Source organism: Ursus americanus, chromosome 4 (assembly GCF_024610735.1).
Source record: "Ursus americanus isolate L20-20 chromosome 4, mUrsAme1.1.p, whole genome shotgun sequence".
Lineage (NCBI taxonomy): Eukaryota > Metazoa > Chordata > Mammalia > Carnivora > Ursidae > Ursus > Ursus americanus.
The window spans coordinates 43,479,443-43,503,818 of NC_142130.1; the positions used below are offsets into that span (position 1 = coordinate 43,479,443).

The 24,376-nt window shown below is 51.0% G+C and overlaps 1 protein-coding gene across 4 annotated transcripts in view; it reads right to left on the reverse strand.

Annotated features, from left to right (window-relative positions):
- The window catches only part of BOC (BOC cell adhesion associated, oncogene regulated), a 69,724-nt gene that overhangs the window by 10,990 nt on the left and 34,358 nt on the right, over positions 1–24,376 (reverse strand). For all 4 annotated transcript variants that reach the window (XM_045785175.2, XM_087861616.1, XM_045785173.2 and 1 more), the window contains exons 4-9: positions 23,583–23,861; positions 7,518–7,664; positions 5,533–5,676; positions 3,797–4,090; positions 3,153–3,425; positions 1,508–1,815 (exon numbers count right to left, since the gene is read on the reverse strand). In XM_045785175.2, the coding sequence (XP_045641131.2) occupies positions 1,508–1,815; positions 3,153–3,425; positions 3,797–4,090; positions 5,533–5,676; positions 7,518–7,664; positions 23,583–23,861 (1,445 nt within the window). The remainder of the gene's footprint in view (positions 1–1,507; positions 1,816–3,152; positions 3,426–3,796; positions 4,091–5,532; positions 5,677–7,517; positions 7,665–23,582; positions 23,862–24,376) is intronic.

The window sequence follows — 24,376 nt, forward strand, 5'->3', positions numbered from 1 at the left end:
TAGCCTGGTCATTAGTCACTGTCACACGCACACGGGGTGAATGCGGCCCCGGCCTGGCATTTCCGGATCACCACACGTGGCCTTTGCCAGCCTGCCTCTTGGTGAAGCAGTTTCATGGCCACCTATTGGCCCGAAAACTATGATTCTTGTTCTCGCTGCTGGTTCTTGTCTCCCGGGGATCGTGAGCATTTGGCCTGCCCTGATCTCTGTCTACAACCCTGAGATGGAGGTGTCTAGTTACACGGGGAAACGAGGGTTAGAACCAGCCCTGCCCCATAACCTGGGCTGAACAATGCAGCTTTTTGTTAAAAATATATTCACCCCCTTTGCTGGCTGGCTGTGAAGAGGCCAGCAGGCCGAGTGTGGTGAGAAACTGCACCCCCAACCCCCACCTAGGAGGCCATTTTGCCTCAGATGTCTTTCCGACCAGCCAGTGTGTCTGTGGACTTGTCCGGAGCCAAGATCATACAGGGAAAGAACAGAACGAGAGGGGCTGGTGGGGTGCAGAGCAAGGAAAGCCGACTGAATAGCCGACACACCGCACTGCACAGGGCTGGTTCGTTTTTTGGTTTTGGAGGGGACGAAGAGTTGATAAATACTTTTGGTATATAAAATATAGCACCTATGATACATTATCAAATAACATTTAAAAAGCCCATTTAAGAACAATAATTTTCTGCTGTCTGATGGACTTAGGAAAAAAAGCACACCCTGGGATGAACAGAAATGCTCTTCCAGGACATTTCTTAAAGGAAATCTTCTGTCCTCCCCGGCGGGGTAACAGCAGGTGAGCACACAGCCTCGAATGAGGGGGCAGCCTGTGGGCCCCGTCCTGCCTCACAGGACACCGTGTGCCCCCTGCCAGAGCCAGAGGTTCCCTCCCTGCTAGCTCCTGAAACGTCCTCCTGGACAGGCCTCCTTCTGTCAAGCAGAAACGGCTGAGGTCCGAGCGGCACCGTGTGCTTTCAGCTCCACCGCCTGCTTGTCAGAGCCGAGCCAGGAGGCATCCTGGAAACCGAGGGGGTATTTTACAGCCCTCAGAGAAAACACTTGTTCGCAAATATTTGTTTTCCTGGCCCTAGAGCTAGCTTGCCGTGTGGCGTTCCCGCAGGGGTGTGCCCAGGGGAGCTTACTTTGGTTAAAAAACAAAACACAACACAACATCAACAACACATGACAAAGGGAAGAGGGAGGGCAGGTGATGGTGAACAGGGAGACTGCTAACTCTCCCCTGGGAGGAGAAGCTGGTGGTGGTAGCTTCTGGGAAACCAGTGTACAGAGAACCTGAAGGAGCACACGTGACTTTTTCCTGGGCCTCCTAGGGTCCCATATGCCTCAACTCACAAGCAACTTCCAAGGAGGTGGTAGGAAAGTATAGTGGAGGAGACAGAGGTCAAGGTCAGCAGCAGGGGTTGCTGGTCCAGGCCGCAGGAACTCATGGGAGCCGGCCAGCAGGCAGAAACCCCTGCCCAGATCTGAGCGGTCTGCACAGTGCCAGGTGCCATACCTTGCGGTGTTTCACCACGTAGTAGAGGATCGGCGCCCGGCTGCCACCCTCGTGCCGAGGCCGCCACACCAGCTCATACGAGTCCGTCTTGGAGGTCCGGGGTGAGCTGAGGATGATGGGTGCCTCGGCAGGAGCCACCTGCCCCTTCTCTCCGGGGCACTGTGGGGAAGCTGGCTGTACTGATGTCGGGGGCTTTGGGGGCCCTGGGCGCCCCCTTAGCATCTGGTCAGGGCTTCCGGGTTTGGAGGGCATCACAGAAGGGGTGGTAGTGTCCAGCTTAGCATCCCGCCATGGCCTCAGAGTTGTACCTGGAGGACCAAGAAGGAAAGAGAAGGGAAGGGAGATGATGTTGGTTCCCCTGGTCATTGGCTGAACTGTCCCCAAGGAGAAGACAGAAGTGAGAAAACCGTGGGGACAGGAAGAGCCCCCAGCTCAGAGCCTGAGGTGACCATCACCCCACTGCACACACAGCCAGGCTCTGTGGGAAGAGAGAGGGCTGTGTCACTGCCCAGACTGGAGTGACGCGCAACCTGGGGCCCTGTGCCCAGGCTTCGTGCCACGGCCCAGGCGGCAGGCAGACATCTCTGCAATCTGCTTGCTTTCCTGAGCCCATACACTAGCCTCACGTCAAGCGAACGTTCTGTTTACTTCTGAGGAAAGCTGCACCTTCCTCCTTATGCCTGTGTGGGGGCGGGGGACATGTCCCTTCACTGCGGGGTCTTAACACCATGCAGTCTGGGCCGTTTCCTACTCCACTGCAACAGCCTGGCACGTGAGATGGGAAGCCAACTGGCAGCCCCTGTGAGAATCCGGGAGGCCGGGAGAGGCAACACGTCCTTCAGGAGGCAACTGCAGCATCTGCCAGAGCTAGTTTTCCCTCAACCCGATCTCCTGAACCACAGAAGGCCGGCATCCGATTGTGTCGAGTCCGCATTATTCGTGGTTACATTTTTCTCAAATTATTTCCTTGGTGAATCTGGTCTCCCCCACGAGGAAGAGGCGTCTTTGTTACGTTTCTCTGCACCCCCTCCCCCCACACATCACCTAGTCCAGTGCTGAGCACGTAAGTAACCGCTCAGTCAGTGCGGGCGTCAACTGAAAACATCAAGCTGAAAAGGACAGACCGGCTTTTCTTTACCCTAGAGCAGTGTTGTTAAACTGGGTGCCACAGAACCCTAGGAACCCACCGATTCCACAAAATAAAAAGCATTTTAAAAATACAACAGCACCTGGGTGGCTCAGTCGGTTGAGGGCCCGACTCTCGGTTTTGGCTCAGGTCACGATCTTGGGGTTGTGGGATCGAGCCCCGAGTTGGGCTCTGTGCTCAATGAGGACCCTGCTTGGGGTTCTTTCCCTCTTCCTCCCCCTCTGCCACTCCCCTCTGCTCATGTGCACTCTCTCTCCCTTTCTTTCAAATGAATAAAAAAAAAAAAAAAACCTTAAAAAAATATAACAGTAAAATGAATCAACTTCACTAGTGAAAATGTACACTTCCGACTTTTCAACAAGTTAATGTAAACTTGAACTTACGACTAAAAGCCATTTATATCTCTCTTATATATTGGGGTTTTCAGTTGGATTTCAGTTGAGGAAAGAGCTCTGTGAACGTGCCGCTGAGGTCTCCAGGCTTTTGGGCTGCACTCACCTGGCCTGGCAGTCCTCAGCTGCACCACGGCATGGGCGCTGCCAACTTCGTTCTCAGCCATGCACTGGTAGACGCCTTCGTCCTCAGGCCCTACGCTGACCACCCGCAGGGCCCTGCGGGACAGTCGGAGGCGCTGGCTGGAGGCGATGGGCACGGCATTCCTCAGCCACAGCACAGAGGGTGGGGGGTTCCCACGCACCTCACAGGTGAGCTTGGCACTCTGGCCCCACGGGATGACCAGCTGGGACAGCTCCATGGTGACCTCGGGGGGTTCTGCCAGGAAACCAGAGCAGGGGTAAGAAAGGCTGAGGTTTTCCCATCCAGGACCAGACAGGCTGGGGAGGGATCTGTAGTCAGGAACGGGTCCCTCCTTCCCTGTGACTGTTGGTAGAGGGAAACAAAGGTTCCTGTGTCTCTTCTGTCAGTCAAGACAGGAAAGGGCTAGAGAGGGATGGCAGGCCCACACCCTAGTCCCTGGGGTCCAAGCATCCCCAACTCTCTCCATCCTCCTCCACTACTCACTGGGCACGTGACCTCTCACAAGGCACCTGACCCCATCTGAGCCTTGGGGTTAGGAGTATCTAGAAAGACCACACCAACCACAGAGAAGACCGAGGAGAAGAAAGTCTGCAGGAGACACTCACCAAATACCTGGACGTTATACAGGATGACTGCTGCGCCAGGCTCCCCAACCCCGTTGTCGGCCATGCAGCGGTAAGTCCCCGAGTCGTCCTCACTGGTGGTGTCGATGAGGAGATTGCTCAGCAGGAAGCGTGTCTTGTTGTAGCCGGCGACACTGGACCCATCCTTGGCCCAGGTGACACGTGGGGGTGGGATCCCACTGGCCACGCACTCCAGGATCAGACTCTGGCCCTTGGTGACGATGATGGTCTGGGCCTCTGGGGGGTAGACGATGCGAGCAGCCTCGGCAGTGGAGCCTGGAGGGGCCGGGAGGTGAAGGGCAGCGTGTGGGGCCAGGACCCTGTGCAGAGGACCCCCTCCACCCGCCTTAGGTGGCCAGGCCCCAGGCTGCAGTCCCAGACAGTGTGGATGTGGAATCAAACAGCCCTTCAGGGGCTTACGACCTACATAAAGTGGGGCAAGTTACGTAATCCCCCGGGCCTTGGTTTCTTTATCAAAAACAAGGCCCTCGTTGTGCAGAGCGCTGTTGTAAGAGATGAGGTGATGTGCGGGAATAGCAGCACTGACACAACATAAGAATGAATGACCGGGCATGTTGGCAAGGAAAAAGATGAAGGGGTGGACAGAGAAACAAACGATGCAGGTGACTTTCCTGCTTGTACTCAGCAAAGTGCACCCCAGGTCGGACGAAGAGCTAGGAGACAAGGATCCACGGGATCCCCATACCACCCACAGGTCTCGCTTCTCAGCATCCCTCACAGTGTGAGCATCTCACGGAGCTGAGCGGGACCCACTGCTTAAACACATGCGCTTCCTCCCTTAGCTGCAGTGTTACAGGTCCCCGGGGCAAATCAGCTACGGGCTCGGCTGCTCAGCGAAGGAGGGAGCCACCTTTGGCCAGTGCTGGGGGAGAAAGGGCACAGCACTTGCTGGAAGGCACGTTGCCCTCCGGCTCCTCCCTCCATGTTGACTGTGTGCCAAGCAGCGGCAGATCCGGGTTTTCTAAGACCTGAGACTGACACAGCTTGGGAGCCCCTGAGAACTAGAGTGCACAACCATGGATACAAAATCGCGTGACTGAGGACTGCTGAGGGTTGGCTTCATGGGCCACACAGCCATCTGCCTCTGGGGCTGCCTCCCGACTCCGCGGAAGACGTCCCTCCACTGAACGAGCAGGAAACCTAGCAAAGCACCCGGCGCTCAGGAATGGCTCAGCAAAGGCAGATGCTGCTTTCCTACGACTGGGGGACCATGTGGGCCTCCACAGACGATCACCAGAGGCAGGTGCCGGGCACGGCTCAGCGGCGCACAGGGTAGGCATGGCCTGGCCTCGTCCCGGCCCGGCCCTGTGGCCTCACCCAGGCACAAGCTCATCGTCGCCTCTCCTACGCACGTGCTGTCAGCTGCTGAGCACCAAGCCAGTCCCGCCCCGGCAGCCACATCCCAGCAGAGCCCCGGTCTGGAAGTCTCGCAGTGAAGGAGCGCTCCCAACAGGCAGGAGGAAGGGACCAGCAAGCACAGCTACCCCTGGAGCTAGGCAGGGGACATGTGCCGCTGGAGGGGGGAGGACCCCGACTCCATCTGAGTCCTGGATACCGCACTGGCCCGAGCCCCAGCTCCCACCCCCACCTCAGAGAACACAGACTTGGAGCACAGCCTGTGTCCCCCTTCCCTGAATCCCCTCCCTTCTCAGCCTGACCAGCCCCTTCCATCAGGGAGACACCCCCTTGCCCCTTACGGCGCACGCGGAGCCTGTCACCGGAGCCCGAGGTTTTCACTTCCTGGGTCACTGGGTTGTAGGCGGCACACTTGTACATTCCCTCATCCTCCTGGCTCGCATTCACAATCTGCAGGTTTCCTGACGGCATGATCAGGTAGTTATCTGAGAAAAGGGCAGGGCGAAGGGAACAGGGGATGAGTGTGGGCCCAAAACACTGCAGCCAGTAGCTCCCGGTGGGCAGGCAGGGCAGGCACCATGAGCTGTACACCTGCATCCCAACTGGCCCAAACTGAAAATGCTGTTCTCCCTGTAAAACCTCAAATCACAGGGGACAGAAATGCCAGGGAGTAAAACCAACCAATCAGCTGCAAACTGGCTAGCCAAGTCCCCTGAGTTAGTACATGGGCCTGTGAAAGAACGTTTTATACTTTCAGGGGAGTAGCGTGGAAAGGAAGCAAGATTTGGGGTTTGCCAGACCTGGGCTTAAGCTTTGGGTCTGCCACACACTGTGTGATTTTAGACAAGCTGATTAACCTCTCAGATCCCATTTCCTCATCTGTAAAACGGTATAATCATGTGCTGCCTCAGAGCCACTGTAAGGATTGAGGGGCCCATGCTTTACACGCAGGGCATGAGGTGATCATTCCTGCAAGCCACCAGGAAGCAGGGAAATAAACAGAACTTCCCGTGAGTCTCTGTCAGGGTCGCAGCTCTGAGCCAACTCACTACTGAATGTCTGCAACCAGGGAGGAATGTTCTAACTCCCAACCACCACCTTCTCCATGAATGTCACGGAAGCCCTTCTTCACATCACTGGTTTGCTAGACTTCGTCTGCTTCGGGACCAGGGGCGCCGTGGGGGCCGGGCCCCAGGGCTGCGTTCTGCTTCTTCCAACAGGAGACAGATTTCTGGCTTCTGGACACCCCGTGATTGGGATGCTGTTCCGCTTCCTGGTAGGGAAAGCACTGGCCATCCGCTCTGAGCTTTCTGGTGGCGGGGTCTGCCCCGAGAGTCCCAGTGTCTCCGAAACCTAGGTTCACTGAGCCTGGTGCCTGCCTGTCACTAGGCTGCCCCAGGTATGAGCAGCTTCGTTAATGCCTGACAGAATGGGCGAAACCCCTGACTCCTGTGGGACTTCCTCCAGAGCCTAGAGCCAAGCTTCTGCGAGGGACAATGGAGGTTAACGCTCTATTCGTCTCAGTCTCGTTATTTCTGAGTGGCAGGATTAGGGGGTTTACCCTCTCAAAAAAGTTTTCTGTATTTTCTATAGTGAACATATATATTCCTCATAGGAATATAGGAACATAAATATCTTTCATAACCAGAAAAACTTAATGAAAATAAATTAAGTATCTATAGGATATTCTAAAAGGAATATATTTTGAGCTGCGGGTTCAGTTAAGCAGGGTCTGCTTGGCCTTGAGTGAAGGCCAAGTGTCTCTTCATCTTGAGAGACCCCCCTTCTTCTCCCTGGCATTCCGCGGACCACAGCTTGGCCTCTCCTAGCCCAGCTGTCACATACACTGTGGCCTGAGCAGGAAGCTAGGACAGCTGAGACCTGGCATTATCAGGAAGATGGGGAGGGAAAACCCGAGTTCCACTAGAAAGCTTCCTCTGCTGTGGGAAAGAGCTCCCCCTCCCACAGGGCAACACTACAGCCTCATGGACAGCTGGGTTTGTCAGGCCGCCTTGTTGTGTGTGCCTGGTGGCAGGGAACACACACACGAGGAATTCAGAGCCCTGTGCTGACAGCCTTGGTCAAATGGTGACAGCTCAGCGACATCGTCCAGAGCCTCAAAGGATGAAGAAATTCCTCTCAACAGGGCAGAAGACCTCCATTATGGAAGCCAATCCCTTCAGGATCCTACAGGGCTAGATAGCAAGGCAGAAGACAGCTGCCCAGCGTGAGGAGGGGGCCGAGGGGGGCTGGGGAGGCAGTAGCCCGAGGTGGTCAGCTCCCCACTCCCGGTCTTGGCCTCTGGGCTCCTGCTTGCTCAACTCACCTCTGGACGCCTCCAGCCACTCTTGCTTTACACTGTATCGGACCTGGGCTTTTGGGTGGCTCTCAGGAAGGTGGCAGGCAATGACCGCCGTGTTCCCCTCATCTACTTCAATCACGTGCTGCACGTCCAACTTGAAGTCCTGGAGGTCTGTGGAGAGAAGGGAAGGTGCCAACTGGGCCTCCACGGAAGAGACAGACAAAGCACCATTTTAGGGTGGGCGGATGCCTTGGTGTCTTTGGTCACAATAAACAGCTGCAGGAGCCTCACCCCCTGGGGGCTTTCTGGGGGTGGTCCGAATTCTTCCTCCAGGTGTGGCCCTCTTCATTGCAGGACAGTTCAACTTGGTAGATAGAAGCTGGAGGGTGGGGACATGTGTAGAGAACTCCATCAGGAGATGCCTGTGACACAGACAGGCCTCTTCTGTTACACTGAGACATGGCGGCGACTTGGCCAAGCCCAATGGCCCTACTGAACCTGGCAGGAGATGGGTCAATGATCAAGGCATAAACGCTCTGGCACAGCTCAGCTAATTGAGACTGAAGGGAATGATGAAAGAGAATTGTGATCTCTTCTTTCCAGTTCAGTCAAGTTCCCTGGTTCTTCTTTGACATCCTCAGTAAAAGTGACAGGCCCGAGAGTCCGCTCAATTGCCAACCATGGTTCTAACAGGAAGGCTGAGGCTACCCAGGGCTATACTCTCTGTCATGGCTAAACCTTTCTCAGGGCTGGGGGTGGGGGATCTGTGGGTGCTCTGAGGGCTTTCTAAGGCAAAGATGGATCTCCACGGTGTGGCTAACGGCAGTGGAATATGGCAGAGCTGAGGGTCCTGACACCAGGCTGCGGCGTCCGACAGCACGGTGGCCATCTCTTCCGACTTGGCTTGGTGGCAAGACTGGGATCCAAGCTGGGAGAGGATGGAAATCCATCTGTAACAAGCGCAGAATGTTTCCCAAATAATCTAATAGTTCAAGCAACAAAACTCTTTGTATGAGCCAAATCACTGATGTTGCTGAACAAAATGGGACACTTGGGCAAATAATATTCCAAATTTGTTTTTCAGGACTGTGGTTGAATTTAAGAGAAGAAATAAAATGAAAGGGGAATAAGATAAGAAAGATGAGGGGCGCCTGGGTGGCACAGCGGTTAAGCGTCTGCCTTCGGCTCAGGGCGTGATCCCGGAGTTCTGGGATCGAGCCCCACATCAGGCTCCTCCGCTATGAGCCTGCTTCTTCCTCTCCCACTCCCCCTGCTTGTGTTCCCTCTCTCGCTGGCTGTCTCTATCTCTGTCAAATAAATAAATAAACTCTTTAAAAAAAAAACAGAAGAAAGATGAGACTATTTACCCAGACGCTCCCTCATAAAGGCACTTAGAAAGCCCTTGAGGCACCGTCTGTGAATGCTGACCATTCCAAATTCTGCTCAGCTCCTGAGAACGGACGCCATCAGAGCTTTCACTGCAATCCTGCTGCAAGACTCCACCTGCCTGTGTTGTTTCCCTGGGAGACTCAGAGAAGGCAAGAAGGTGACAGGAGCAGGCAGGAATCAGGTTTCTCACAGAAGATAAGGGGTAATTACCAAAAACAAACTACGGTCACCATAGGAGAGCCCAGCGATCAAGGCACGCAGTGAGGTCAGAAGGTTTCCCACTTAATGGAACTTTCCAGAAGCTTTTAGACAAGCCACGCCAGGATAGGAAAGCCCTTTTGTTTCTATGAAAGGATCATTGTCTCTCTGATTACAGTATTAGAGTGTGAACTTTTTAGGGGCAGGGAACAAGTCTTGTTTGTGTATGTGTCCTCTGAACCTAACCCAGGGCCTGGCCTAAGCAGATGACTGAATGAAGGACTGACTGTCTTGGAAGTTGGGACCCTCAAATCAGGTACAAGATGCCCAGTTATGTTGCCTATGAACTCAAATTTCCTAGTTGTGTTTCGTCTACACTGCAAGCTCAAGAACAGAGGCATAGCACAACACATTTTCTATGAACCTTTTATCTAAGTATGGTTATTATGAAAAGAGACTGCTGCTGGAGCGTTTACTTCTGGAGTCACAGAAGAGCTATGAAATAGGTCTAACAAAGGTGGAGTAGGAAATACGTGCTGCTCGCCAGTGGCACAGCGAAACCAGACAGACTGCCCCGTTCATTTCTATCGCCCTCTTCTACTTTCCGGGCTGAACAAGTGACACCTGGGGGTCCAGGGGAGCTCTCACTTATGGATTCCTTCCTTTGGGTGGGTATACAGCCTTCTGGGCTTTTAAAGTATTATCTCGTCACCATTTCACTTTGTATATGTGATAATCTGACTCAAACTACACTGTGAATTCCTAGGGGGCAACCTATTAATTTTACACTCCACGCCCCAACCCCAAGCCTCCCTGCACAGTATGCAGGATACAGCAAATGCTCTGTAAATCCTCGCTGAATGAATGAACAATCGGGAAGGTTGAGCCCAAGGCCAGCTTCCTGGGAGTGCGCTCTGTGCGGCTGCATGTGGCCCTGCGCGTGGACGGGGCCAGCGCTCGCCTTAATGCTCTGCTATCACCGTCTTCAAATCCTTAACGTTTGAACAAAAGACTCCACATTTTCATTTTGCATTAGACCCCCAAAATGACGGAGTCCAGCTTCTCAGCCAAGACGGCGGATGTGTTTTTTCTCAGAGAGGAAGGAGATACGGCCGACGGGAGGGGGTGGATGGCCCGCGCACAGCGTGCTCTGGCTATATTTTGCTAACTGCTTTTCAAAAGCAATGCGCTTAAACAATGCCCAGGCCTTACTCCTCCTCCGCAGAGTGTGTGCTCTACCTGCCAAGTCAGGAGGCGCCCCACAAAGTGAGCTGTGAGTGATTGTCCGCTCAGGGGCGTCTGGAAAATTCCTGTCACCAAGAAGCACTCTCTTCCACGGTCCAATAAATCTAAAACTACTCCACCAAGAGTTTCTGAGTTTGTTTTTTCCTCCTCTGCTTTATTTCATTCCAAGGAAATTTGCCTCCAGCAAAGATATACTTAAACCTAACAGATCATTTTACAAGAAAGAAAGGAGTTTGGCACCAGAATGCCATCTCCATGTTAATGGCCCAGGCTCTCGCCCCTTGTAATTGAGCGCTTATCCAGGCGCAAGGCACCCGTCCTCCATGCACCCACCTCACCGACCCAGCACTGCACAACATAGCCGCCCTCCCTCCCCCGTTCCTCTTGGCTCCTTCTGCACCCTCTGACAACTGCTAAGTTGGAGACAGAAGGCTGTGCAGTGGGGGAGGCACAAAGCTGGGCACCGGTCAGCCGTGTGGCCAGACAGCCCCTCTGTTCTGATGCCAACATGTGCACAACAGCCTGTGTGGGCAGGACCGAGGACACCCCAGCTGGGCATCCTACTGGCAGGCCTGCCTTCCTGGCTTCAAAACAAATAAGCAGTAGTTCTGCCCTTGGCCCTGTCCCCTCCCCGTTCCTCCTGAGCTTAAGCCTTAGCGGTTGCTTCACTAGACAAACACATCCAATTTGGCTGCTGGAGCAAGAGTTGAGTTTCACTACGGGATCAAAGGCAGAGTAACAAAGTGATGACGGATCTGAAAATCAGAGCACCCCCTCTCGTGTGTTTTTCGGCAGGAAGGAGACTGGGGGGCTGGAGACGTGTGATCAGTAATGGCCTCATCAGCCACCAGATGAGGCAGAGGCAGAGATCTAGTTGGCTGCGAGTGAAGGAAACCAGCCTGTTCCCAGGCCCCTTTGTCTGCAAAGCCGGGTTCCTGGCCAGTCCCCGGGGCGGCTCTGGGCGCCTCCCTGGGCCTAGGGGCAGGCCCTTCAATCCCAAATGGGGTTAACTGGCTGCACTGCAGAACGATGGACGGATCGGGTTTCAGGGGGAAATGGTTTGACAGGACACCTGCCCTTGCCTGTGGGCTGCTGTGTTTGAGAAATCCATTCGAGGAATGTTTTTGCAGCTTTAATCCTCTTACCTTCCCCCAGAGCCCTCTTGTGCACCCTCTCTTTGTGTATTCTTTTGCTATTTTATTAACTTGTCTGCACTAATCAAATGCCAATAGGCCCACTCTTGTTTCTCAGCTCTCAACAGACCAGAAGCCCTGGTCTTTGGGGCCATGTCTGGGTTTACAGAGTCTCCTTATCACAGAACTTTGTGCTTTCTAAGAAAGTCCAAATAGTTTGGGCTCCATACAGAACCCTGCCCAGTTCCTTCCTGCTAAGCCCTCAATTGCTTAAAGGAAGTTGTGTCTGCTGCTACATCACTTCCACAGGACCCTTGGATATACAGATGACAGGGATTCGTCCAGACGCAAACCACGTGACGTGCTCTCAGTTTCCTTCCCCATTTATAGGGTAGAGCAGGCACCTGCCTTCTGAGCCAAGGAAAAACAGGGAGGAAAACAAGAACTGCGAGAAGCACGTGGTGTGGCTGCCGTCACCAGGGTCACACCCGAGATTACAAACTGGTTAAGTTTTATCTTAAGCCCCTTTGAATATCTTCTCACCTTGTAGCCTGGATCCTTCCTTCAGCTCGCAGAGCTATGAATTAAATCATAGTATTTGGTATATTGTTATGAATTCCCATGACACAAAACTGTCACCTCTTAATTGTAGGCTCATCCCCCCAACTGTTAGAGAATTTACACATCCAGTTACAGGGGTCACTGCACCAGAGCAGAACACCCCTGGTGTAACCCATAAGGAGTCTCAAGGAGTGTCCTCATTTGGCCCTCCTCTCCCTGAGACCTCTCTTAGGCTGCAAGTCAAAGTCCAGTTAAGTAAGAAGTCAGGTAAGACCGTGCCTTTGGCTGGAAGCTGCATGACGTCACCAACATCCCCAACTCCGTGAGCTCAGCTGAACACTTAAAAACCCATCCAGTCGTTTCTGCAGTACAGTCGGTCTTGCCCCACCCTCTTGCCTCAAGACAAGCCTGTACTCATCTGCTGAGGTCTGGATGGGATCCATCAGATCGTGGGGGCTCCACATGGGGCTCACTTGGCAATGCTGTCAGGACGGCTCAGGAGCCCTTTGGCCATTGGCAAGTTTCTGGGCTGATAATTCTACTCCCTAACTCTCACGGCCTCCAGGCCTCAACTGACTTTGTGGTGGCTTGCTGCCTCTACGGCTAACGTCACAAAGCACAGAAAGACTTTACCCTAATGTAGTCCTCCTCCGTGACATGCTGAGTCTGTAGCCCTTCCCTGCACCTTGATGACCTGTTGAAAGATGGCAAAGGTTCAAGGGAAGTAAAATGAAGAGCCTTCTCTGGAGGAACCCGTGGCTCACTGCTCTCCGGGATGGACCTGGAGGTGGAGTTTGAGAAGCTGAAGGGTCCCAAGCATTGCCTCCCTGTGTGGGCTCTGGCAATGCCTGGGCTCTCCTGTGCCCTGTACTGCTGCACTGATGCGCGGATAACCACAACACTACTCTCGACCTCCGAGTCGCCTGAGGACCTATGCCTGGACAGCACCCGAAAGGTCAGCCCTCTGAAATAAAGTGCTCTGCAAGTGGGAAGCCATGGCAATCAACTCAGAAGTGGAGTAGAGCCTGGAGCTGAACTGTGCTTCCATGAGGCCAGAAAGCCTGGTGCCCAGTAAGGATGGGGTTCCCTGGCGCATGGGCAACCATCTCAGAAGCCATGCCTTCTGGGTAGTGATAAAGCCTTTTGCCGTCACACAGACCACTGAACCCAAACGGAACTGCGGCCCACAAGGCTGAGCAAAATCAGTATACTCCTCAGAAGACATCCGGCACACACCATACCCCCCGGACAATACTGACTCACTCATTTGGCCAGGAGCTACAGAATTGTCTAGTATGTCAGGCACTGCAGAAGAGATCATGAAGATAAAAATATAGTTCCTAACCTCAGGGACCTTTACTCTGATACATAAGACAGGTGAAAACAACACACAAGGGAGGGTTCAATCATTTGTAAGAGTATTAGCTGCAGGCTTAGTCCCTACCATCTCTACCAGTATTCCAGCCTACATCAGGTCACCTTGAGCTCTAGAGCAACTTAGAAAGGGCAGAGGGGGTTGGCAGAGGGAGTATTTGTCCTCCCTCTGCAGGCCAGGAGAGTGGGTAAATATGTTTGCTTTCGTTACGAGTTTTTTCTGCCTGTCCAATTACACAAATAATTTTGGCTCCAAAACTCTCTCCTGAGAGCCATGGAAACATGGCATGAAGTTTTTCAAACACACTTTCCGATGAAAGCAAGGCATGCTGTCTCTTATTTAAATAAAAACAGTTTCCATGGGGGTAAAAAAAAAAAAGACCCTTGCCAGTGCCAAATACATTAGTTGTTCCATCTTGTGTTTCTTTTTTTCCCCTTGAGTTGAGGTGGGGTCTGCACTCAGATTTGAGCCATGGGAGAAAGCTGAGGGTGCAGGAAAGATGAAAGAACTAGGAGGATGAGGGCAGAAGATCAAAGCCAAGCCCGGAGGTGGGCAGGAGTGGAGAAAGGGTATAAAGGGAGGAGCGTGATAGGAAGAAGGGAAAATAAAAAGAAACTAGTTTGCAATGTCATTAAATGATGTGCAGTAAACTGGCCTAATGCTTCAGGAATTTCTTGGCTTAAATCATTAAAAATATTTTTTAAAAACTAAGAGAACAAGAAATATGATTAATCCTTGAAGACAAGGCAAGGATGGGAGCCATGTCTCCAGAGTCTGGCAGCCAGATGAACAGGGAAGATGTCTGTAGACCATCTCATCTGACTTCAGCGCTGCAATGAGGTAGGGCTGGTTAGCAGAACTTGGGAGTTTCTTTTGGACTCGATGAAGGAATGAAATGGTTTGAAAAAATACTCTTAAGAAAAAGAGAAGGAAAAAAAAAGATTTACTTGCCAGCAACCCACATCATACATATTTCTCTGATCAACCAAATATAAACTATAAACTTAGCAATGGGAAAATTAATGTGAATCCTGGTGGTCTGGGATCATGAGAGCCAGAGCTGGATCCTGGCAGAGTCTTTGGCAGCCTGGCAGCCTGTACAGGAAGAGGGAGGGGAGAGAAAATGGAGGCCAAGGCACTCAGCAAGAATGGGGAGGAGAGCTTTAGCATGGTCCTTACAGACAGAACCCTGGGTGGGAGGCACGGGCGCTGTCCTAAAGCCAGCAGGGGCCACAATGGTTCCACTTTCTCCGCCCACACACCTGGGAACTACATATTCCTACAAGCAGCAGTGGCTACTGATGCAAACTGCCCATCACCTCAGAGAGTACCCCACAAAGTGTCTGGTAGGACGCCGGGCCACATTCACTGGCATCTTCCTTCGAAGTTTCCAGAGCTTCCTCCAAACATCTCAGTTCCTTTTAAACAGCCCCGTAGGCTTCTGACATCCATCAATTTTTCTGAACCCTCCCTGTATCTATTTGTATCTTCAACCTGTTTATATCCTAAGTCCTTGCTTCATCCTTTTTTTAACTTCCTTAAGCCTCTTCATAGATCAGGGTTTGGTGAAGAAATCTTTGCTCGCCTTTTGCATGCCCTCTTGGACCTTCTAGACTTCAAACACATCTTATCTGGGAGTCTTCCTCTTTCTAGACACTCACTGAAGGCCCACTGTGTGCCAGGTCCTGGGGGAAGCCATGTGGTCACACACAGATGAATGGCAGCAGTCCCTGCCCTCCAGGCAAATAAGAGGGCTACCGAAGCAAACACAGGGTGGTGAGGAAGCCGGGAAGAGGAGACCCCACTCCAGACTTGGGAAGTTGAGGGCATCGAGAAAAGACTCCCAGAGAAGACCCTCAAGTATCTTATAAGATACTCAAGTCTTAAAAACTGAGAAGGAATTTGTTATCCCAAGGGAGATAGGCACATTCAGGGAACGGGAATGGAAAGGACGGTGTTGCAGGCAGATGGGGCACCATTCCAAAAACAAGGGGAAGGTGCGAGATGAGGTGAGGAAGCGGCAGAGTTTGGTGGGTCTAGAGTGGGAGGTGAGCCTGAGAGACGGGCTTATGTGCTGCACCACAGCTCGAGTCCTGTTCTGATTCCTGAGTCTTCACGTTTGTAAGTAAGGGAGCACAGTTACCCCACATTAAACATGATTTTCCCTCAGAAAAAAAAAAAAACAAAAAACCACGCTGTTTTCGCCTCAGCAAGTTTTTTTTCCCCCCTTTCGCCTACATTTTTTCTCACTATTCAGTGACAGTCCTTTACCTTAGATGTGAACACTGGCCCACCTGCAGGACAGACTCACTGTTCTATTGTTCTCAGGGTTATTACCAGATTCCAGGAAGGGTTGAAAGTGTAAGAACAAGGTCAAAGTAGAAATCTCTAAGTCTTTCCAAACACAAAAAAGGGGGAGCCAAGGGACTCTTCGGCTCTCTTGATTTTTTATGTTAAAGGAACCATCTTGCATCATGTTCCTTCGAGGGCTCCAGTGATTTCAAGTAAGCCAATCAATGCTTCCCTCACCTGCCTGAGCAAAGTCTGCTCTGGCTCGTTGAATTTGTAGGTGGCACCTGCTTAACACACTACAAGGTCCTCCCTTCGCTCTTAGATTAGAAGATGGACCTAAGATTTTTACTTAAGCATGTGGCTGGGTGTGCAGAGAATAGGTTGAGGAGAGGAGAAGCTTAGGAGTTGTAAGTTTGTCCCTAGTAGAAGATGCACGGAGGACTTGAGGTCTTCTTTTGGTAAACGGTGACCATCGCTAAATGGAGAACTGGAACCCTGGCTGTTTGGGGCAGACAGTTGCTGCCATGATGCCCTGAGCTGAGCTCACACCACACGTTTGGGCACTCGCACCAGGCCTGATGGGATGAGTGTTGAAGGTTTCACCAGAATATCAGGGGAAATTCTTGTGAGGCATGAACTTCTGCCTGTATCCAGTAGAAAACAGAACTTTGGTTAACAGGACTTTGGTTTAATACTGTAAGGTATTTCTTAGTCATTTCCTATCTAGATGTTCAAGTTGCTTCACTCCTTTTGGGTTTAAGTGGTAACAAATTTTCTTGTCCTATTAGCAAAGTAAAACAAAACTTACAGTATAATACAGCTAAATCTCACACTGAGGCTCATTCTCCCTTTCCAACTGTGTCCACCCCCCTGCAGAGCTGCCTTGGTCTCTCCCGCTCAGCTTGGCCAAATCGCCAGCCTGGCCTCCAGCTGTGGACTCCCTTCCCCTCCTGGGCCAGCTCAGGGTGCCACCTGTGTTTCCTTTCCTTCCCCAACTCTTCTTCCTGCCACCGCCCATTTGCTGCAAAGCAAAGGGCTTGCACAGGATTCCCTCAGATGCCTAAGCTAACAACAAATGTTTTCCCACCTTGGAGCGAATGGTTCCTTCCTGTTTTGTTAAGGAGTCGCTGGCTGGCTGAAGCAGACTGGCAGAGAGGACTGGCATTGGAGAAAACACTCTGAGGTTTCCTTTATTAATCACAGAACATACATTCCCAGAGGGAAAAGAGAAATAGTGAGAAATGGGGGAGAGTTAGGGGAGAATCCAATGAGGTAGCAGGAGGGAGACAATCAGCTGGGGGCTACATTCAGGATGTGACTGAACTCACCATGGAATTACCCCACTATGGACATTACACTCCCTGTGGACATACCTGCACCGTCCCAGAAACTTCACTGGGTTTAACTCTAAGTATGCAATGCTAAGAGCTAAATTTAGTTGTTGAAGGTCTGAGAAAGGTATGAGAGAACTCAAAAAGGGAGAGATAAAGATTGTCCCACACATACTGTTTAAGGCTCAACTCCCAAGTCTTCCTCAACCCCCTGAAACTGGAATGAATCACTGTTAGCCTGAGCTCCCAGGAAAATCTGTTTATGTGTCTGCTGGGGATTGACTTGCTGTAGGGTGAACATGTTACTGCAGTCAATCTTTTTCCGTGAGAGTAAGAGCTCCTCAAAGGCAAGGGTTAGGTCTTCCTGTGCTCTGCTGGAAACGCTGAACACACCCCCAAATCTCAGGACACCAATCTCCAAAACATCCAAACACTGAACTCACTGCTGGAGAATGGGTGCTTTGCAGTGTGCCAGTGGGACTCCCGAATCTCCAGCCTGCTGGCTTGCTCTATGAATTCTGGACTTACCAGCCTCCACAATCATGGGAACCAGTTCTTTAAAATAAATCTTCCTATATTTGCCGTTACCTCCTTCTCCATGTTACATATGCAGGCATACCTCATTAAAATAAACCTTCCTATATTTGCCGTTATCTCCTTCTCCATGTTACATATGCAGGCATACCTCATTAAAATAAATCTTCCTATATTTGCTGTTACCTCCTTCTCCATGTTACATATGCAGGCATACCTCATTAAAATAAATCTTCCTATATTTGCCGTTACCTCCTTCTCCATGTCACATATGCAGGCATACCTCATTAAAATAAATCTTCCTATATTTGCCGTTACCTCCTTCTCCATGTTACATATGCAGGCATACCTCATTTTATTGCACCTCTTTTTTTTTTTAAACAAATTGAAGGTCTGTGGCAATCCTGCGTCAAGCAAGTCTATCAGTGCCACTTTCCAACAGCATGCGCTCATTTTCTGTTATGTTTTATTAATTCTCATAATAATGATGAAAAGATTTGAAATATTACATTTGTTATGGTGATCTGTGATCAGTGATTACAACTCTCTGCAAGCTCAGTTGATGGTTAGCCTTTTTAAATAATAAAGTATTTTTAAATTAAGGTACATAGTCTTTTTTTAGTCATAATGCTATTGCACACTTAACAGACACAGGACAGTATAAACCTAACTTTTATATGCACTAGGATACCAAAAATTCATTTGACTCACTTTATTGTGAGTCGTCTAGAAGCAAACTCACAACATCTCCCAGGTGTACACGTCTGTATAAGCGGTTCTGCTTCTCTGGAGAACCTGACTCAAACACGGATAAAGAAAGCTAGAGATACTTCAGTAAAGGCATGTCCACAGTGGTCCTTTATGGCTTATTCTGGTTCGGGGTCTGAGCCTAGAAGACCTCCAGGAAGTGTCTGAAAGGAACTCGAGGTGGAGGGACTGAACAGAAAGAAACATAGCTCCTGCCTGCGGGATCCCCGTGCTGAGGGCCAGGGGCAGCCCCGCCTGCCCGCACAAACCAACAACTACCTGGTTAAGGGAATGAGCGGTGGTGAGCCATCAGGAGCACAGATGGGCAGCTCTGTGGCTACAGGGACAACACGCAATGGAGTGACACCATGGCCACCCTCCAAAGCAGCCAGGAAGTAGGAATCGGGGTTGGAGACCATGTGTATACACATTGCTGAGAAATTCACAGGAAATGGGTTAGTTCTTTCTTCCCAACAGGCCAGCCCTCTCTCTCGGCTCTGACTGGGGTGGAAGCTTTGCCACTCCCTGGACTCCTTCTTCTGAAGGCTGCTCCCAGAATGGAGCTGGGCCGCACAGGGCCGGACACAGGTCCCTGGGCCTCCTGCAGGAGAACACTCCACAAATGTTTGCTCACCAAATGGGTGAAAGTATAAAGCCTCGAATTTATAAAATGCTTCAAAATATTACTATTTTGAACTATTACATCATTTGATCCTCAAAAAAAAAAAAAAAAAAGCCATACACAAAAACAAAAAACCCATGATACTGATGCTATAAGTAGCACTCTGTTCATTTCAGAGTTGTGGCAACCTGAGGGATTAAGTGACTTGTCCAAAGTCACATCAACTCCTAAGGGCAGAGTCAAAACTTAAACCCAAGAGTTTGGTTTTTTTTTTAAGTTTCTTTTTTTCCCCCATTATACCAATTAGTCTCTTCCTTTTATTCATGGGTTAAATGATGTCACCTTCTGACCTTCCTCAGAGTCGGAGTCATGGAGACAGCTGCCTAAGGGGAGATCCTTCCTTTCCTGTCAGCGCCCTCGCCGTCTGACGTCTGAGGCCAGAGAAAGGATAATTTGAGTACATGCCTGGGTCTTAGTGCTGAAAGGCCTTATGGAGGGGTTACAGATCCAGTCTCAATTAAATCAGCATCAGCTTAAGACTTCACATTAGCTTGAAGACTAAAGTTCCCAGTTACAGAATTACTACCCAGTTACCACCTGTTTTATTTCCAACAACGAATGGGACCTAGGGATGACAGGATAATTGGGAGAATTAAAGAATTTAAGAAAATGGAAAAAAGTTAAAAATGAAGAATTATGTAGAAGTTTATTTGAATTAGAGGTAAGGAATAGAAAAGAGCTTTCACATTGTATGCCAGCTGTGCTGAATTGTGATTACTTGCTGGACTGTGTTGAGGACAATTCTAAGGCCGAATCAAGAGTACAGAAAAAAGGAATATGGCGTCCATTGGCAATGTCTGCTGTTGGTTCAGGTGCAGAGAGTGGGAACACTTGAGCCACGTATAGTGTTTGGCCTCCTGGTGGAAAGCTTGTAAAAAGGAGAAAGGAAGAAAGGAGATCAAAGTCAAAAGTATTTTGAAAAGCAAGAATTAGACAAGGTGGTCTGAAGGGAGGCATTAGCAGCAAGAGATTTACCACAAATAAACTTTAGGTTCAATAGGAGAAAAAGTTCTGCAACAGAGGAGAGTGGGACAGACACCTCCACAGGGAGTGAAGATGGCAGTTATCCACATGGGTTCCACTTTCCCTGAAGACCAGAAGCCAATGTCCACAGATAGGGGTGAAGTTCAAGCATACCCTCAGCCCCCAGGATCTAAGTCAAAGAGGTCTGGACCAGGAAAATTCTTGCTAGAGGCCTCCTCCACACCTCTGCATCCTCAAGCCAGGTCCCAGCCTCCACCATCGAAGGGTCCCAGTGATCTAGGAGTTCACGAAGACACAGGAGACAGCACCTTGCCAGGTAGGCCAAACAGCAAGTGCTCTGTCTGAGGATGAACATCTGAATGCATGCAGAAGAGGCCAGAGCAAAAGGAAGCCTTAAGTGCTGAGTGTGGGCGGGTGTGGGCGGGTGTGGGTGCGTGTGCACGGGCACGCCACTGCCCAGCCTTGCCTCTAAGTGCAGACCATGCCTCGGTAATCCCTTCACCACTCAATGTCCCTCCATCGGCCAACCAGCAAAACACAGCCCCCATTCTGCTCAGGAATGTGCTTTCGGAAACTTAATCTAACTGCTGAGTCTGGGCCAAATCCCCCATGGCATTAGCCCAAAGACAGCACCCCGTTCTGCTGCCTCTCCCGCCTTCCCCCTGCCTCCTCCAAGCTGGGGGGGCTACAGTTCCACTCCATGGCCACAGCTCCTTGGAGCCTGCTCTCCTCATTTCCAGCACTTCTCCATCCCTCCAGTCAGCTCCAAACATTTCACGTCTGATTCATGTCTCCACGACAAGCCAACAGTTCTTGGCTTTCAAGCAAGCCTCACTGGGCTTCTGCACAAGCCACTTCTTCTCTCACTGTGTCTTCTGGGATGCAACCAAACCCTTCCCTTTGTCCTCAAAGTCAACTGCAGATCCCTTCAAGCACCACGAAAAGAAGTGGCCAGCAATTTTTTAAAAAATAAAGGCGAAAAATGGTCTCTCCTCACACAGATACACCTTGAAGTAGAAGGAGGTCTCCAACATAAATCTACTCTCCAACTATCCCTTCCTCCAGATAAAACATTTGGCCTGGCTCCTAATGAGGCCAGATGAGTGGTTATGGAGTTTCCTGAGTCTTCACGGACACGTGCTGACCACTCGCAGATGAGCAACCGTCCTAGACGAGCAGCAGCACCCTTTAAAGGCACGAACGCTACTAAAAGGCACATCTTACTTGTAATAATGGACCACTGGAAGCGACCTAATGGCCCAGCAATCAGTACATATGGTGGAACCACTTAGGGGATGTTCGAGGGCCATTTAACTCCGATCCTGCTCTGCTGCGGGCTGGGGGGACAGATGACTAGGTAAGGGGCATGGGGGAACCTGCTAGAGTGATGGTTACCCGGGGTATACATATGAAAAAGGCATCAGGTTGCTGACTCACTAGTGCACTTTATGTACTTTACTGGACGCATTTTATACTCAACAGAAAAGAAAAAGGAAATATGGTCATATGGCCCATAGAGAATGCTTACCACACAATGCTGAGGGGGAGAGAATACGGACAGATCACTACGACAGCGTGAAAGTATGGGCATGCCATCAGGCTCAGTGAAATAAGTCAGACAAAGACAGATCCCCCATGATTTCACTTACAGGTAGGATCTAAAAAACAAAACAAAATACAACCCAGACTCACGGATACAGAAGATAGAGTCCTGCTTGCCAGAGGGGAAGAAGTTGGGGGGGGGGTAGAAAAATGGGTGAAGGAGATCAAGAGGTCCAAGCTTCCAGTCATAAAATAAGTCATGGAGATAAACTGTACAGCACAGGGAATACAACCAGTAATGGCGACTGTATGGTGACAGATGGTAAGTAGACTTATTGCGCCCATTTCACAATGCATACAAATGTCAAATCACAGTGTTGTACACCTGAAACTGACACTGTATGTCAGTCATATACTTCAATAAAAAAAGAAAGTATGGGTATGGATCAAAGCTGGAAGGGTATACTCCAAAATGGTAAATGGTGGTTATGTGATGATGGTGAGCTAAGGGGAAATGTTATTTTCTATAAATTCTGTACTTTCTGTAATGTAATTTTCACTACAATTGAAAAACATAAAAGAGGAATATGATGGTAGGAGTGCAGCTCTGACCTCAGTCCTTCTTGTGTGATGAGATGACCCCTCCCTACCCTCAACCCTCCTCACTAAGCCTGCCCCTACCCTCCTCCTCATACCCCACAAGCACCGGTGGAGGGGAGGGCCCAGCTGGTGGCCCAGGGCCTGCCTTCCTCACTGAGCGTGCCCAGCCTGCTTCCCAGAGGCCTGGGGCTCAGATTCAACATGCTCCTTCTGCCACCAAGGAAAATGGCTCCCACTGTGTGGGGAGGCTGCAAGATGCAGCCCAGGCTCAGCCCGGTCCCCTGGGGGGCCGCTGAGGATCCACCCTGCCTTCTCCCTTCTCTGAGAAAAGGGCAGGGCTGTTTGACTGTTTCCCAAGAAAACAGGAACATTGCCGGCAGCCTCTGCTCTGTTCTCTCACAGAGTGAAGTCCCTCCAGGGACCTGAGAAGCAGAAGGCAGGGAGGGGTCTTTTCTCCCATGCTGGGCTACTTCCCCATCTCCTAAAATGTTCCTCTAGGATCAGGCCTCACACACCCCGGGGACCCCAGCCAAACTTTAAGGAGCATTTCAGAAGTTTGCTGCTTTAGGCACAACCTCTAACACACATATCTCAGGAGGGTGATGACGATGGTGACACGGAGGTCCGAAGCAAGGCTGTCAGGGGTAAGGGGACCCTGCTAGGTCACGAGGGAACAAGGCTCCAAGGAAGAAGAGGTCATTCTTATTATTTCCTGGTTGTAGACTCAGCATATAAGAACAGATGTTGGGGTTGCCCTGCAGCCTTCAGAAGTTTATTTCATCAGAAAGTCATGTCTCCTGTATGTACAATGGGTAGAAAATGAGGCAATGTGTGCTTTGCACATGGGTACCATAATATACCCAAGTGGTAATTACAAATTAAGAGTAGTATAAAGTCTTCACCTGGCATCCTCCTTGGACCAAACTGTACCCCAATCTCATTCTCTTTTCTGTTCTCTTTACTCTTTGTCACACGGTTTCCTTTTCATTGTGTTCTATTTATTCATCAGGGATTTGGAATACGCTTGCCCCTCAGACAGATAGGGGGCCAAGCGTGGGCTGGGCAGCTCTGTTCTTACACATGGCCTTGTAAGCGCTCTGACCATAACCGCCATGAGGCTGGAGTATGGGGACAGGATGGGGAGGACAGGGAGCAGCTGGCACGACCACACCTACAGCGGGAGGGAAAGCAGAAAGGCGTGGCATGGAAACAGTTCAACCACGTCGAGTTGCCCTCTTTCCAGACGCTCACTCCACACACTGCCCCTCCTTAGAGAGCAGCTCCCCAGGGGCACAATGGTCCTCCACCTCCGGAAACTGGTAGGCAGCTACCACTCTCTGGTTTGAAATTTCAAACTGTAAGGCCCCCTTTTATACGAAGACTACAGACAAAGGGTATGAAGGGTCTGGGGGAGAGAGAGAATGGGAGGGAGGAAGAGAGTGCACCGTGGCCCAGGAGCAAAGGAGCAGCACTCACTGGCTAGAGTCACAGTGGCTGGCACGCTGGCCACGGCTCCCGCCGGCATCCGGGCCACACACTGGTACCGTCCCACAGTGTGGTTGCTGAGCGCGGTGATGACGAGGGTCCCGCGGGTGATGAGGATGCCCAGAGCATCATCTGAGCCGTTCAGCTCCTTCCCGTTCAGGCGCCAGGTGGTCTTCATCCACGGGGGTTCGACGACGCAGCCCAGGATCACAGTTCCTCCGAGCTTCTGGACCGTGGAAGAAGGCTGGACAGAGACCTGAGGGACCTGGTCTGGAGGAAGAACAGGGACGTGGCCATGAACGAACACCCCCACAAAACCCATAACATGACCATTTTAGAAGCACAGCCCCCAGGCTGCCTGTCAGAGCTGAGCGACCGGGGGAACTCGACGGTCCTTGGGTCCATTCCCCAACCTGCACTTGCTCTCAGAAGGCAGACTGGAGTGGCAGCAGCGCGTAAAGGCGAGAGCTTAGGCTTTGGAGTTGGACAGACCTGGGCCAAACCCCAGTGCCACGGCTTCTGAGCCACGTCACTCTCGCCTTTGTGTGTCTCCGTTTCCCACCTGTAACGTGGGGCTAGTAACACCTGCCTCGCAGGGTAGTCGTGAAGCTCAACCGCCTGCCGCCATCTCATAGCTAAGTGCTCAGTTAAAGGCAGTTGTTATGACTGCTCCTCTCCTGGGATACATTTGAAATGATTAAAAAACCAAAATACAACCAATAGGAGGCTGCCGAGATGATCTCTCATCTTGTATTACTGAGTGTATTCCTGAAGGCCAGTGGGAA